Source organism: Dendrobium catenatum, unplaced genomic scaffold (genome assembly GCF_001605985.2).
Source record: "Dendrobium catenatum unplaced genomic scaffold, ASM160598v2 fragScaff_scaffold_896, whole genome shotgun sequence".
Lineage (NCBI taxonomy): Eukaryota > Viridiplantae > Streptophyta > Magnoliopsida > Asparagales > Orchidaceae > Dendrobium > Dendrobium catenatum.
The window spans coordinates 120,890-135,778 of NW_021319358.1; the positions used below are offsets into that span (position 1 = coordinate 120,890).

The 14,889-nt window shown below is 31.9% G+C and overlaps 2 protein-coding genes across 3 annotated transcripts in view; one reads left to right on the top strand and one right to left on the bottom strand.

Annotated features, from left to right (window-relative positions):
* LOC110106905 (type IV inositol polyphosphate 5-phosphatase 7-like) overlaps positions 1–5,639 on the top strand; it is a 13,283-nt gene extending 7,644 nt beyond the window's left edge. The window contains exon 12 of one of the 2 annotated variants that reach the window (XM_028697191.1): positions 5,504–5,639. The gene's annotated coding sequence lies outside the window, so the exon portion shown is untranslated. The remainder of the gene's footprint in view (positions 1–5,503) is intronic. The other variant, XM_028697190.1, reaches the window with a different exon arrangement.
* Positions 5,475–7,560, bottom strand: LOC110106897 (non-specific lipid-transfer protein-like protein At2g13820). The gene is made up of 4 exons (XM_020836978.2): positions 6,883–7,560; positions 6,041–6,067; positions 5,777–5,830; positions 5,475–5,677 (listed from the first exon to the last, which is right to left on the bottom strand). Exons 1-4 carry the CDS (start codon positions 7,244–7,246, stop codon positions 5,475–5,477), a joined length of 648 nt encoding a protein of 215 aa, XP_020692637.1. The 5' UTR covers positions 7,247–7,560.
* Between the last annotated feature and the right edge of the window lie 7,329 nt (positions 7,561–14,889).

Here is a 14,889-nt window from a genome sequence, read left to right on the forward strand (position 1 = left end):
CCCTTGAAACCCCCTCCAAGAATCTTCTCCCTCTCTCAAACTTCACCCTTTCCTCTCTCCCTTTCAAGTCCTCTCTTCAAGTTTTCTCCAAAAGAATGAAGACACAATGGCTGCCAAAGACTCTTACAAAGTCTTATGAGAGTGCTTAAATAGAGGTCTCAAAAAACCCAAAAAATACTCAATTCAGTCGTTACTATCGTACAGTACGGTTCTACAATCGTATAGTACGATCTTCATAAATAGACTTCGTCCTGGTACGAAGTGGTACGAACAGTTCAAAAATGTTCGTACAGTACGATACTAAATCGTACGGTACGATCCATGACAACATAGTTCGTACAAGACGATAGTCAAGATGATCAAACATTATCTATGTTCATCGTATGGTACGATGTACATCGTACAGTATGATGAGACAAAAACAACTGATCATCTGGGACGATTATAATTCGTCTCTATTCATCGTATTGTACGCATGGGTTTGTATAGTATGATGTTCAAATTATAATTAAGTCCAGATTTCTTGCACTAATCACGGGTTAAGTTAAGTATGTATTTAAAGAACATCGTACAGTACGAACTTATTCGTACAGTACGAGCGGCGAAAAACACCTTACTTAAGTTAAAACGACTGTTAGGGTTTTGGCTTTGAACATATCGTACAGTACGAATATATTCGTACGGTACGATCTATTCACATAATCGTCCTACAACCCTCTGATCGTATGGTACGAATTATCATCGTACAGTACGATCTACTGAGAAAAAATTTTTTTACATTTTACATTTAAAACCTCCCCCCCTAAAATTACACTCCATATATTCAGTTTTAGATCTACTCAAGCGAAAACCTTTAAACCCTAAAGATGACCTCCATAATTTGAGTTTACCTTCAACTCCCTCTCTAGTCTTATCAACAAAAAGAATATCATCAGCAAAAAGCATACACCAAGGTACATCCTCTTGCAAATTTTTAGTGAGAACATCCATGACTAAAGCAAAAAGATATGGACTTAAGACTGATCATTGATGTAATCCAACCGAAATAGGAAATACTTGGTCAAACCACCTTGTGTTTGAACACAAGTAATAGCTCCTACATACATATCTTTAATGATTTGAATATAAGCATTATTAACTCCTTTCTTTTCAAGAACTCTCCATAGCACTTCTCTTGAATATAAGCATTATTAACTCCTTTCTTTTCAATCTGAAGCATGTCTTGATAAAATTAGTGAATGATTTGGATTACTGTAATATCTTTGAACATCGATCCTATTTTATTAACAATTGTTACGTGCAGTTAATCAAGTGGTCGCCTTTGTTTGATGTGGATGTTGAATCACTTATTATTCATATTTGGGTGTCTTTCCTGAATTTTAGACCTCATCTTTTTTCTCCAAGAATTCTTCATGACCTCAATTCCATGTTTGGCCACCCCCTTAAAATTGACCATGTTATCTCTATTGGTTATAGACCCTCGATTGTTTGTGTTTTGGTCGAATTGGATGTTTCCAAACAATTTCCTAACAAGGTTTGGATTGGTCCGGATAATTTGGGACATGTCCAATCGGTTATTATGGATGATATTCTATTGTATTACTTTCATTGCAAATCTTTGGGGCATTCCAAATCAGAATGTCTTATCTTGCACCCACATTTGTTAAAGCCCATATGAACCTGGAGGTTCATCCTACTGTTATTGAGCATGTTAAAAATGTGAGTCTGTTCGACATGTCTAATGAAGATGTTGTTGTGGAACTTAGTCGAACCAATGTTTAGTCAATTCGGTTGTTAGGCCTTTTGTGTCTCCTAGTTCTTTGGGGGTTGGTTGTCACGACGTTTCTGTGACTGCTGTTGATTCACCTAAGGGCGGGAAGATTTTGGTAGTTAATGAGGATAGTGTTTGCATTTGGTGAATGATTGTGATGATGGAAATATAGTGGGTTTAACTAATGGGGGCACTGGCTCCCCTATGACCTTGCCGAATGTTGTTGGAGAGGAGGCTATTTTGACGTTGAACAATTGTATGGTGAATTGTATTGATGATGGTGGTAAGGATGATGTTGTGAATTTTGACTCTGCTGCCTTGGAGCTAGATGCTACTGGTCTTTTGGGTAGACCATCTGAGGCTGTGAATGTTGGGGTTTCTAATGATGCTTTGGCTCTTAAGGGTACCGAGAATTTCATTGGTGCTTTTTGTGATGGGGCTGTGGTTGGGGAGGCTCTTAGTCCTGCTGTTATTGTTGGAAATGAAGTGTCTCTTGGTGTTGTGGCTATTAACCTTTCTATTGTCTCTCTTGTGACGCCTGTTGTCGGCTTATGTCGGCCTCCTCCGTGGGATTGGGAGTAAATGAGCAGCTTGTTGATGTCCTAGTTGCTTTATTGTTTGCTAACGCCTTTGTTAAGTCAAAAATTGATTGGCTTCAAGGCTCTTCTTCTTCTTCTTCTGAAGTTGATGAAGAGGAAGTGTTTGAATAGGAGGATGGTTTGCGAGAAAATATCGTACCGGGGGGGTAAACGAAGAAAGAGAAAATCCAAAAAATAGTTTTCTTGTGTTTGGCTTGGTGGCTACTACTTTGGTGTCTTCTCTTACTAATTGCGCTCTTTTCCTTTACTGGTGTGGATTGTGCTGCTGGGGGTGTTATTTCTGATCTGGGCAATGATGTCGCAGGTCTCTTCTATCATTCCTGATGGCTTGGCTTGTTGGCAACCATTGGCAGGTAGTGTGGGCTTCAGTTGTGTGGCTATGTGTTTACTCCTTTGGATGGTCCTTGTCTACATTTTGGGTGGTTGCAGTTGATCCACCTTTAATTGAGCCTGACTCATTTATTAATGTTCGCATTGATGTCGGTTGTTTGTTTTTTGTTATTTTTGCCTACTTGTGTTGTTTTGTTTGGCCAGTGACTGGACTTGTTTGTATCTCCCTTCTTTTTATGGAATAAAGTGTTTTAAAAAAATGATATGAAATATTGCACATAGATTTAACTCAAAATAGTTTGAAGAATTTCCTGATTGGATAAAATACATTGTATAAAAGTCGTATTTATCTGTGTTGTTAATTATTTAAGCCTCAAGAGCAAGTTAGTACTTGTCAAGGCAGTGGAGACGTATTTTTTGGTGAGGGATTTAAGAACTGAAAGAGAAAAGAGAAGCTTTTTGGTCATGTCGGAGAACATAACAGTGCACACAACAATGCTAGATAAAAACGTCAGGCTTTAATGAAGCTTCAAGAGCAAAGTATTCCAACTTTATGGTCGGGCAAGGAGGAGATGAATAAAAAAGAATTTCGTATCATGTTACTGCAGCTGTTGATTGTGTTTAATTTCTTATTTGTCAATGACTATTGTTTCGTGAGCATGATAAATCATCTAGTTAGGATAACCAAGGAAATTATATTAAACTATTTCAGTTTCTTACAAATTATAATGAAGAGGCCATAAAAGTTGCATTTGAAAATACAAGTTCTAAGTTAAAATTGATTGCACCAAAGGCCCTAAAAGAGATTTATAGTTATATGGATGTTGAAACATTGACTATAATTATGAATGATATTGCTGATTATTACTTCATCATTCTTGTTGATGAGTCCCGTAATGTATCTACAAAAGAACTGTTAGTTGTTATGGTGAGATACATGGATAAGTTGGGCCAAGTAATTGAATGTTTATTTGTATTACCCATATATCTTCAACAAATGCAGTAACACTCAAGGCATTAGTCGAAGGTCTTCTTGCAAAACATTCGATAAGTATATGTAGAATATGTGATCAAGGTTATGATTGAGCATCTATTATACGTGATGAGTTTAATGGTTTAAAAGCACGCATTCTGAAAGTTAATCCTCACGAATTTTATATTTATTATTTTTGCTCATCAACTTCAATTATGTTTGGTGGTTGTTGCAAAAATTTATTGGCAAGTAAAACATTTATTTGAAATCACTTCAAAAATTATCAATACTATTGGAGCTTCATACAAGAGAAATAATACTCTAAAAGCTATTTAGCGTGATAAAATAATTTTTCATTTAAGTAGTGAAGAGTTAATTAGTTGTCGAGTTTTGAACCAAGAAATCAATTTGCATCGTGCTGGTGATACCTATTGGAGCTTGCATTTTTAAACATTAATCAGTCTAACAAAATATATGCTTTTGTACTTGAAGTGGTTGAAATTATCAAGGAATAGGGGTTATATGATCAATAATCAGTTGAAGATGGTGTTTTAATATATATCATTAAATATTTTGACTTTGTCTTATCACTACATTTAATGATTGATATTTTAGAGATAACAAATGAATTATCACAAGATTAATAAAGAAATGATCAAGATATTATAAATGCAATGAAATTGGTTCAATTGTTTTAGCAACGATTGTAGATGATGAGGAAAAATGGGTGAGAGTTTTTACTTGATGAAGTGTCATATTTTTGTAATTCTTTTGAAATTAAAATTCCAAATATGAATTCTAAATTCAAGGCTTGAAGACGTTCTGTACGAGAAGGTGCATAAAATAATAAACTTTCATCATTATCGAATTGATTTATTATATACTTTTGTTGATATGCAACTTTTGGAACTTAATAACTGGTTATCTAAAATTAGTACTTATTTCATTATTTGACATGTCTAAATCCGAATAATGTGTTTTTGTTTATGATAAGGAAAAGTTAATTCGTCTTATAGAGTTATATCCAACAGATTTCTCTATAGTTGATCTTGTGTCTCTTGAAAATCAACGATATACTTATATTATTAATATGCGTACTAGCAATGAGTTTGCATCTTTGACTAGTATTGCTTCTATTGTAAAACAGATTGTAAAGGCAAAAAAAAAATATTGTGTTTCTCCTGGTTTATAAACTTATTGTTTTGGCACTTACTTTACCAGTTCTACTGCTACAGTAGAAAGAACTTTTTCTGCAATGATGATTATTAAGCATCGGCTGTGTAGCAAAATGGGTAATGCATGGCTTATTGATTATCTAGTATCATATATTAAGAAAGAAGTATTTGATTTTGTTTCGAATGAAGTCATTATGCAACATTATCAAAAAATGCAAAGTGAAAAGGTAAAGTTTGTATTTTTTTTTTTATAAATTATAATAAAATATAAGGCTTTACTTAGAATTTTACTAATGAAATATATACATATTTTTTTATATTTGCTCTTTTATATATTTAGTTTATCCACCCTAAAAATAAAGGCCGGATACACCCCTTTTTATGTCAGCACATTTACAATATTAGGAGCGCATTGCAACAAACATTTAGAATTACATCACTTGTTCACAATTTAAATACTCCTTTTATGTGTAAATAACCATAAAAAAATGAAATTAAAAATTACAAATGTTTCTTTCATCAAATAATGAAAATTATTCAATGCATGCCACATATCACAATACATTTAGAATCATATACACCTTAAAAATTTTACAATCTATTACAAATATTCTAATCCCTTAAAATTAGAATAAATATTTGAGTGCCACCATAGAGATCAGCAAGATTGACAAGGAGTGCACCATTGAGATCTTTGCAGCTGAATTAGGGAGAATCAATGGCCGTTGATTCTCTGGAGTGTCGTTAATGGACGGTGGAGATGCTATCGCAGATGGTGTTTGTGATGATGTAGTAATGGGCGGCGGTGGTGAGTCCACGTTAACAGAAGCTACAGCAAGAAAAATAAAGACAAAATAGAAATGATGAGATTGAATCTCAGCAATCCAATGTTGATCCTACGGCTATTGTAAAAGTGTAGATATCTTACGAAGAGGGGGCTGTGGGGGGAGCGGAGGAAGCGAAGGAGCATAGCTGACTGGCCCTGCAAAGTAAAGTTATATTAAAATTTGATGCATTAAGGTTTTGTTTGGAATAGTTTTTTTATTATTCTGTAAAGTTATTATAGTAAAGTAACTTTTTAAAGCTGTAATAGAAAGCAACTCTTTAATGAAAAATATTTTAAAAGCTGTAATTAGTGGTCTGATAAGCTGTTCCAAACAAAATTTAAATAAAAAATAATATAGTTGTGTACCTGGGCCTGGAAGAGGAGCTCCAACAGCTGCAAACAAATGAAATCCAACATTATATAACCCAACATAAAAATTAATAGCTATATTTTAATAACGAGTGATACCAATAATTAAGAATTTATTTATCAAAAAATGGATTTTTTATTGAATTTAATGCATTCATATGAACATATCTCAACTAAAATTAGAGATCCAGGGCGTGTTTAAGACAACTGCAGCTTTTTTCTAAGGTGATTTTAAAACTCTCTTGGAGAAAATAACTTTTTAGAAAGTTATTGTAAAAGCGGCTTTCCAACACTAAAATTTTTTTAAATTAGTAAAAAAATAGCAATCAAATAAAAATTATGTGTGATCTGAAAAACAAAATAGAAAGAAAGTTGTTTCCAAAATACTCTTAGGTTTAGTTTGGGACAGCTTTTGTAATGCTTTCTAAAACGGCTTTCTAGTATAAAATTTTCTAATTTAAGAATTTTTTATATTAGAAAGCTTTTTTAGAAAGAAACAAAAAAAAGTGTTCAAAATGAAATCTTACTCAACATTAATTTATTTATCTTAATAATTTATAGAGAAGTATTAATGTATAAATATAGATGGAAAAAGAATTACATTGCCTCTTGCTTTAAAATCTAGAATTATTTTTTAAAAGGAAGCTTAATGTTTTTAACTAATAATTCTATATCTTCTACATCAAATGTCATTAATTTATGCTAATTATCTAAAATTTACCACATGTCTGCTTTTCTGCACTTGATATATTTTTTATCAATAATTTCAATCATTTAATGCATTTTGGACGGCTGTGATTGATTATTGAGAGAGAGAGAGAGAGAGAGAGAGAACAAACCAGTGCTACATTGAAGAGGAACGGATCTTCTTCCACAAAGTTGTGTCAATGAAATGGAAATAGTTTTATTAAATGGCAAAGTTAAGGGCACATTTCCTGTAAGTATAAGGCATGCACACTGCACACTATTGCTGACAAGAGAAGCCAGAGAGCTGCAGCAATCACCAGATTGACCTCCTCCATTAGTGCTTCCTGTGAGAAAATTGAAGCAGGGAGTAAAGGTGCTAATTAGCGAACTTGTACATGCTGTAGAGATCTGCTGGCCATTTACAGCTGAAGTAAAGAAGAAGAAGAAGAAGAAGAAGAACAGGAAGAAGAAGAAGAAGATAGGATTAATGGAGGTTGAGTATCTGGTTATCGCCATGGAGGTTAAGTTATGAAGAGAATAAGATTGGGAGCAGCAGATTTATATATTTATAAGTTTGTTGTGAAGATTACCAAACATAGCTAACTATGACTTGGAAGAGAAAAGTGAGGGATTAGACGAGGAAATGGAGGAGGAGACTGCTTTTGTAAGGAATGGCTGAGGGGATTGGATTTTGAATAGATGGTGAAGATGACTTAAGAATATTGAAATGTTTGAATTATTGGGTGGAAATAGCTCAACAACTCTGTTTGGGGGGATGATAAGATAATGAAATTATATGTATTTATGTGTATGTTTTACATTTTGCAGATACATTTACATAATTTTATGAACGGATGAAATGATTGAGAAGCTCATAATTTAAGATTTTGTGTCCGAGAGATTTCTATGAACAAATACACTTGGAATTTATGATTTGAGCTTATTTAGGAAACAGTTTAATTGAATCGAATCGATTTGAGCTAAGATTTGAACCTTCTGGTCTATCTTTCATGGAAAATTATGCTTAATCAAGCTTATATTAGTAGGAACCTAATGCTATAGAAGAGTATAATTGATACTCCCTCAAAATTTTGAATAAAAAATTTCTGGATGTAAATTAAAAATAGTTCGGATTCTGATTTCAACAAATTTATAGTCAAGTTGAGCATCTCGATGAGACAAAACATGGAGATAATAAAACAGATCCGAGTCGATTCTGAATAAGCCCAAATCAAGTACTTCAAGTGTAATTTAAAATTCGAGACATTAACTAAAGGAACAAATAATCTCCAAATATCTCATACTTATAGTCAAATCAAACATCTCAATAAGATAAATTTAACGAGCCCAATATTAACTAATTTCATCATCATTAAAGCATTTAAATGTTGTCATGGTAGTCATGGGTCGTATATTGGTGTGTTTCATATTTTGACAATATTTATGAGGCATGTTATTTTTAAAAAAATTATAAATAGTCACATACTCTCTATATGAAGGGGGGGCTTGGACATTGGCTTGAAATTGAAGAGATATCAGTGACTTGAAGAATTATGGAGCTCCACCCAAGCATCACAATCAAACAACCACTTGATCGTTGTCACAGTACTAGTGTCGCTTGTGTATGGTCCTCCGATCACCGTTGTCCAACAATGGTCCCCCATCCACTCTCCCCCAATAAAGGTCCTCTAAATACCATCACCCAACTATAATCATCCAACTACTATCTCCATATTACGATCCTTCAAGCACCATCGTCTCCTTACTATAGCCATCCAACCATCATCACACAATAATGATTCTTTTACCACTATCACTCGATTACGATCCCTCGACCACTGTTGGCTGATTATGACCCTCCAACCACCATCACCTAACTATGATCATGTAGTCATCGTCACTCAACCATGGTCATCTAATCATCGTCACCCAGATATAATCATTCAACCACAATTACATTATTATAATCTTCCAACCATCAAGTAACAACAACAAGTATGTTTATATGATGTATTGAAATACATCATCAACAAGATTATATCAGCATCAAATAATGCCAATAATATATAACAACTCATACTTTTCTTATCTTTTTTCCTAATCTAAGAACATGTGTTTTTGTCATTCAAGATGCACGCTACCAATAATATCGATAGGATTCCAATAAGCAACTCTTTGGCTTTGTCAATTCTTTGTTTTACAAGTCACTTGTTGACCTATTTTGTACTTATAAACAATTTCTAATACTACTCAATTTAAGCAATTATATGTGTCAAATGTGAAGGCAGAGTCAATATTTTGTAACATAATTGATTTGAATAGTAAATATTTTTAAAGGATTGATGTGTCATGTCAAAAATTTTATATTGTATTTATATTTAAAAATTGAAAAATTATTACGTGCAAAGCTAGGATGCCAGCTTTCGGACTCCAATCAAGTGAAAACACATGAATTTTTTCTCTCTCTTATACGCAAAGTGTGTATAAGAGAGAGAAAATGCATGTGGCTTCACGTGATAGTAGTCCGGATGAAAAACTACGTCTGAATTGCTCACGTCTCCTGCACGCATTCAAATATACGAGTTGACAAGTCTACGTAAGCAAATTTGGGCAGAAAAAATTGGATAAAAATATTTTGATTTGACTGAAATAAATTAATTTAGTTTTGAATTATAAAAAATTATTAATAAAAATATTTATTATAAAATATTAAAAATTTTAATTTAATAACCAAAATAATTATCATAAAAATCCTTCAATATTTATAATAATTTAATAACAATATATAAATTCATTTTTCATAAAAGATATACTAAAATTAAATAATATTAAATTAGTTTTCAATTAAATGAAATATATTTCATTTGACCTTTCAAATTTCAGATAAATTAATCTGTGCAGCATCTGGATGGGAAAAATCATTTGGATATGTGAGTGTACATATTTGTACATAGTGTATGTCAAATCAGTGTACACACAGCATGTATGCTCACTGTCCAGATGTTTCTTCTCTTCCTGATTCCGTACAGAATAATTTCTCCAATTTTTGGAGCCAATTATGATAGAAATTACGTTAAGAACCTAATTTATTAGCTAGTTTGGCCATCAACCTACGAACTATATTCCAAAAAAATGATTAGTTTTATAATCCAAAGCCAACCTACTCCAAATCCAACAAATATCATAAAAATTTTTTATAAGCCAATATTCACATGACGTCATGTGTGCATTATTTACATCATAATAAAATGAAAAAAAAAAATCAGGGGCTTATAGTAAGAAATTTAACTAAAAAATGATAATTATTCATAAACAATAACAGTCTTTTTTAATTTTAAAATAGTTATATAAAATTTATTAGACAATTTTTTTAATTATTCATGAATTATAAATTAAGGCATTATTTGAAATGATTGCTGTATTTTGTAAAGCTGATTATAAAATTATTATAGGGAATTTAACTTTTTTAGAACTTGTTATAAATACTATAAATATAATATTTTAATTTTTTTTTTTTTTTGAAAAGTTACATTTTAAAAGCTACAGCTTCCTAACAAATACATTTTTAAAAAGCAACATAAAAGTAGCAAGAAAGCTGTTCTAAACAGATCCTAAGGTTTTGTTTAGGATGATTTTTTTACAACTTTTTTAAAAAGATTTCTAGTACAAAAATTTTTAGGGGAATTTTTAAGAGTAAGCATAATTAGAAACATAATTAGGACATTACACATCATTTTTTCAAAATTTAAAAGGAGACATAATTGCCCGTTTAAAGGGTGATTATGTGTTAAGCCATAATCGCCCGTTTGATGGGCGATTAACATACCAGGAAAAAAAGAGATTTTGGCATGTCTTGATTTTTTTAAAAAAAGTTAGTTATCCTTGCCCAAATTTTTTTAAAAAAAATAGTTTTAGATTGTTTAGGCTATGTGATATAATTAATAAAAAATGCATTAAAAATTACTAATTAATGCATTGATAGAAGTTGTAAAGGGAATATTTCATTTAAATCTTCAGAAATTATAAATTGTGCTTTGATAAAATAACCCGGTATAATTTTTGTAGCGCATCTTTAGAGATACATTTTTTTTTTAATTTCAAACCCGGTGGTCTATTTTTGAATATTTGTATGTACTAATTTTGGATATTGAATGCCTCTTTCTTAAAAATATATTTAAAAGCATAGCATCCCGATATTGTCAGAATCATTTTGCAATGACAATTGATTCAGCTTCCAATGATACATCACATCGGATGAGCTATAAAGTTGTCTGGTCAATTCAAGTTATATTGTGGTTTTTGGCTGCTAGTGTTTGTTGAATATCTTTAATTTCAACTATATAAAGGGTGAATGGTAGATACATTGAGTATAGTTGTTGAGTTATTGTTTGAGTTATTCAAAATATTTTGGCCATGTATAGAGAATATTACAGACATTCCCAACAAAGAAAGGTTTGATGATGCAAGCCAAAGAATGCATAATTGCATAGCACAAGCCGGTGATAGTTCGTTAGAGCAGAAGGTTAATCAAAATGAGATATTTAGGTTTAGCGTACATGAATGGTCGAAAGACGATGATGATTGCCTCTGGGATATACACGCCGAGTTAATTAAGGTAAAACTTTATAAGACAATAGAATTCTTAAATGTTGTCGGTTGAAAATCTCTTCAAATTAAATTTCGGAAAGTTAATGGTCATCATGTCAACCCTCATTTCTTACAGATGCGGTACCATAATATGAAATGCCATAGAGAAAGTGGACATTCCCCTCCCGATATTAACTGTAGCCATCTTGATATTGAGCATGTAATTTTATATAGTGACTGGTAGAAAGATAAATTCATTATGAATTTCTATAAATAAAAGAGCGGATGAACGAGGTATTACCTGATGGTAACCTTAGAGAGTTCTTCAATGTTGACGACTGGCGAGACCTTTAGTATGAGTTCGAGTTCAAGCAGAAATATTGTCCAACTCAAGCACAACTACAGTCACGTTATCATATGTTGATTAAGAAATAGGAAAGTTATGTAGTCTTATTAATGTTATGTACGCAAAAATATTTTATTTTTTATCACCTATTTTTATTGTTTAGCAGGAAGTGTTTCTAAGTGTTTTTATTTGTTATGTATTCGGTTCCTTATGAATTTAAATTTTAAAAAAAAAAAATTATATGTTGGATGAATACTTCTTCTTACTTGTACATTTTGTGTTTTGAATTTTAATGTGATATAAAAAGGTGATTATTGAAATGAGAACTTAACTTTTCTCTAAATTTTTGTAGTTAATAATATCTAAAAGTTGAAATAATTTGTATTATGAAATCATATGTACAGGTAAATATACATATGTTGTCCCATCAGTATGACTTGTAAAATCAACTTTTATATTATAACATCACTATGTATTGACAACATATTATAATTAATATAATCTTCTTCAATGCTCCTATAAATAGAGGACATCCTCAATCCTTCTAAGCAAAAGATTATGGAGGGCAGCAGTCGATGCATGGATGTCATTCGCATCAAGCCCAACACTTATGAGTAATGTACCCCTATACTTACCCAATAGCAAAGTTCCATCTAGGCTGAGTACAGGCCGGCAGAAACTCCAACCAATGATAGATGGCCTAAAAGCGCAAAATAACCTTTGAAATCGATATGAACTAGAGGATTGGATTTTGTACACAATTCCAAGCATAGCTTGAATAATACCTTCCATGAACAAATTCAGTGATCGGTAAGACTCTTTCCAACTGCGAAATACTTCCTTCTGACGTGCATCACATGCTTTCATGTATGAAACTTTAATGTTAAATTTCACCTCAAGTCTTCCAATTAATTCTCTAGGTTTAATATCCATTTGTTTCCTTATAGTTGAAATAATAAAAAAGCTAATGAACTATGAATTACATTGCTTGTGACCTGCTTGAAGAATAGGGTTCGTGTACGTATGTGGACCTCTTATGGTATATATCTTCCATACCCCACCCAATCGCTTGCTTAGGTTAGCATGTAAACGCCAAGGACACTTTGCCGTCACATTATCATGTTATATACAAGCAACTATGAATTTTTATTTGTTTGAAGCCACCATGATAAATTAAACATTATTTGTAATTGACCAAACGTGTAAGGCAAAATATAGTTTAGATTTTGAGCGGAAACACATATGCTCTACCAATTCATTCAGAATGATAAATTCATCATCCGTAATGCTGAAAACATTATTAATATCAGTTGCAACCTCCGCATTCCACTGATATGTAGTCTTGAGAATCTCAGCATATTCATTATTATATGTCATGCTCTCTTCTATATTGTCAGTCCTTATACATTAGTCACGAATAATATCATTGGTATTTGACTGAACACCAACATTTATAACAACAGAATCATGAAGAATATCATCAAACTCTTCATCCCCATCATCACTTGAACCACTGCTCATTGTCTCATACCCGTCATTATTAATAGTAGGAGCAGATAATCTAATTCATTCACTTCAAAAAAAGAAGTAGGCTGGGATTGTGTAGAAGGACAATAGGGCAATTCCTTTTGGTTAGAGGTTAATTTGAATCTGCATTTATAGTTATATAATATTAGATCACGAAAAATAAGAATTATAAAAATTTATTATTTCATTCACAACTAACATACCCAACATGTGTATTTGACATTGATAAGGCCATCTCAGCAGCATCATGCATCTCATGTACATGATCGAGTATGACAGAATCATGAATTTGAGTCGACAGATCTTCATCCAAATTAATATCATCAGGAATTTTCTCAATCTCCACATATAGAATTAGAACTTCAGAAGCAACCAATGAAAACGGAAACTCACAACCTTCATCATCCTCAACCTTTGAGGCCATAAATTGGTTACCCACTAGAAACAACCCACAATTGACGTTGTGAACTTTGAGGGATCGTACTTCAGCGCCTTAAGAACCCTATCATTTAACTGCTTCAAAGTCGACTTGAATGGAACTTAGAGGGGCCAACATTTACCAACAATATAAGTTGGCAAAAAATTATCATCTAAGGATAACTCTCCGTCATATAATAACATAAAAGATAGTGATCGTGCACTCATTTTGAATACCTACATTTACAATAAATTTGAAACAATATTTTTATTTCATCAAGACAATCGTTAAATTCGTTACATTCCACACTACATTCCAAAAAATTTTCAGTTATTAATATTTCACTATGCTAATATTATCATTAACTCGTTAAATATAAATATTATAAATGGTAATATAAATATTTTTATATGATATCCATTATAAACCAAAATAACATAAAAAAATTATATGATGTCTAATAAAAAAGTTAACAAAGAAGTCCTTTTTTTCCTCTTTTTTTTTGTGACGAAGAAGTATTGTCCTTAGGCCAGTGAAAACCCCGGTCGACCTAGCATGCAACTCACACCAATTTACACGGGCCAACACTTAAGGCTTTCACTGCTTGCCAAGGGACTCGAACCAGGGACCTAGGCTTTACCTAGTCGGCTCTTCACCACCCGGACAAGCAACGGTGGGTAAAAGTCCATTTTTTCAATGACAAATTTGGAACTATTTTCGTACAGTTATATTTACCAATAATTTCATAAATTATATGATATCTATTAAAAATAATGAATAATTATTAATGCAAATAAATAAGGACTAAATTATCTACATAAGTTTTAACAAAAATAAGTAATAATTATATTAGAAAAAATAATAACCAAGCAAAAATAATACCGGAATAGTATACTCATTGGTTTCAACAAATTTAACATTTTGTCCCAACAACTGCTAATAAGTTCAATTTTTCTATTAAATTAGATATCAAAAATAATAACTTAACTCTTGAACTTGAACATTTCCCCATTTTCCATAATTAAGCATTAACAAACCTATAAAATACATAATAATCATAAATCCTTCACTTTTTGCATGATTTTTCCATAGATATGTACAAAAATACATATAAAATAGGCATCACCTAAAATCATCTTATTCTACAATTTTGCATGGTACATTTTACTTTTTTTTTCTCCTTATTCTACCTTCTATTTAGGAAAGCAATACAAATATATAAATTTCTATTAAAAAAATACATTTTTACTTACCTAAAACAGCAAAACCGATGAGGAGGCG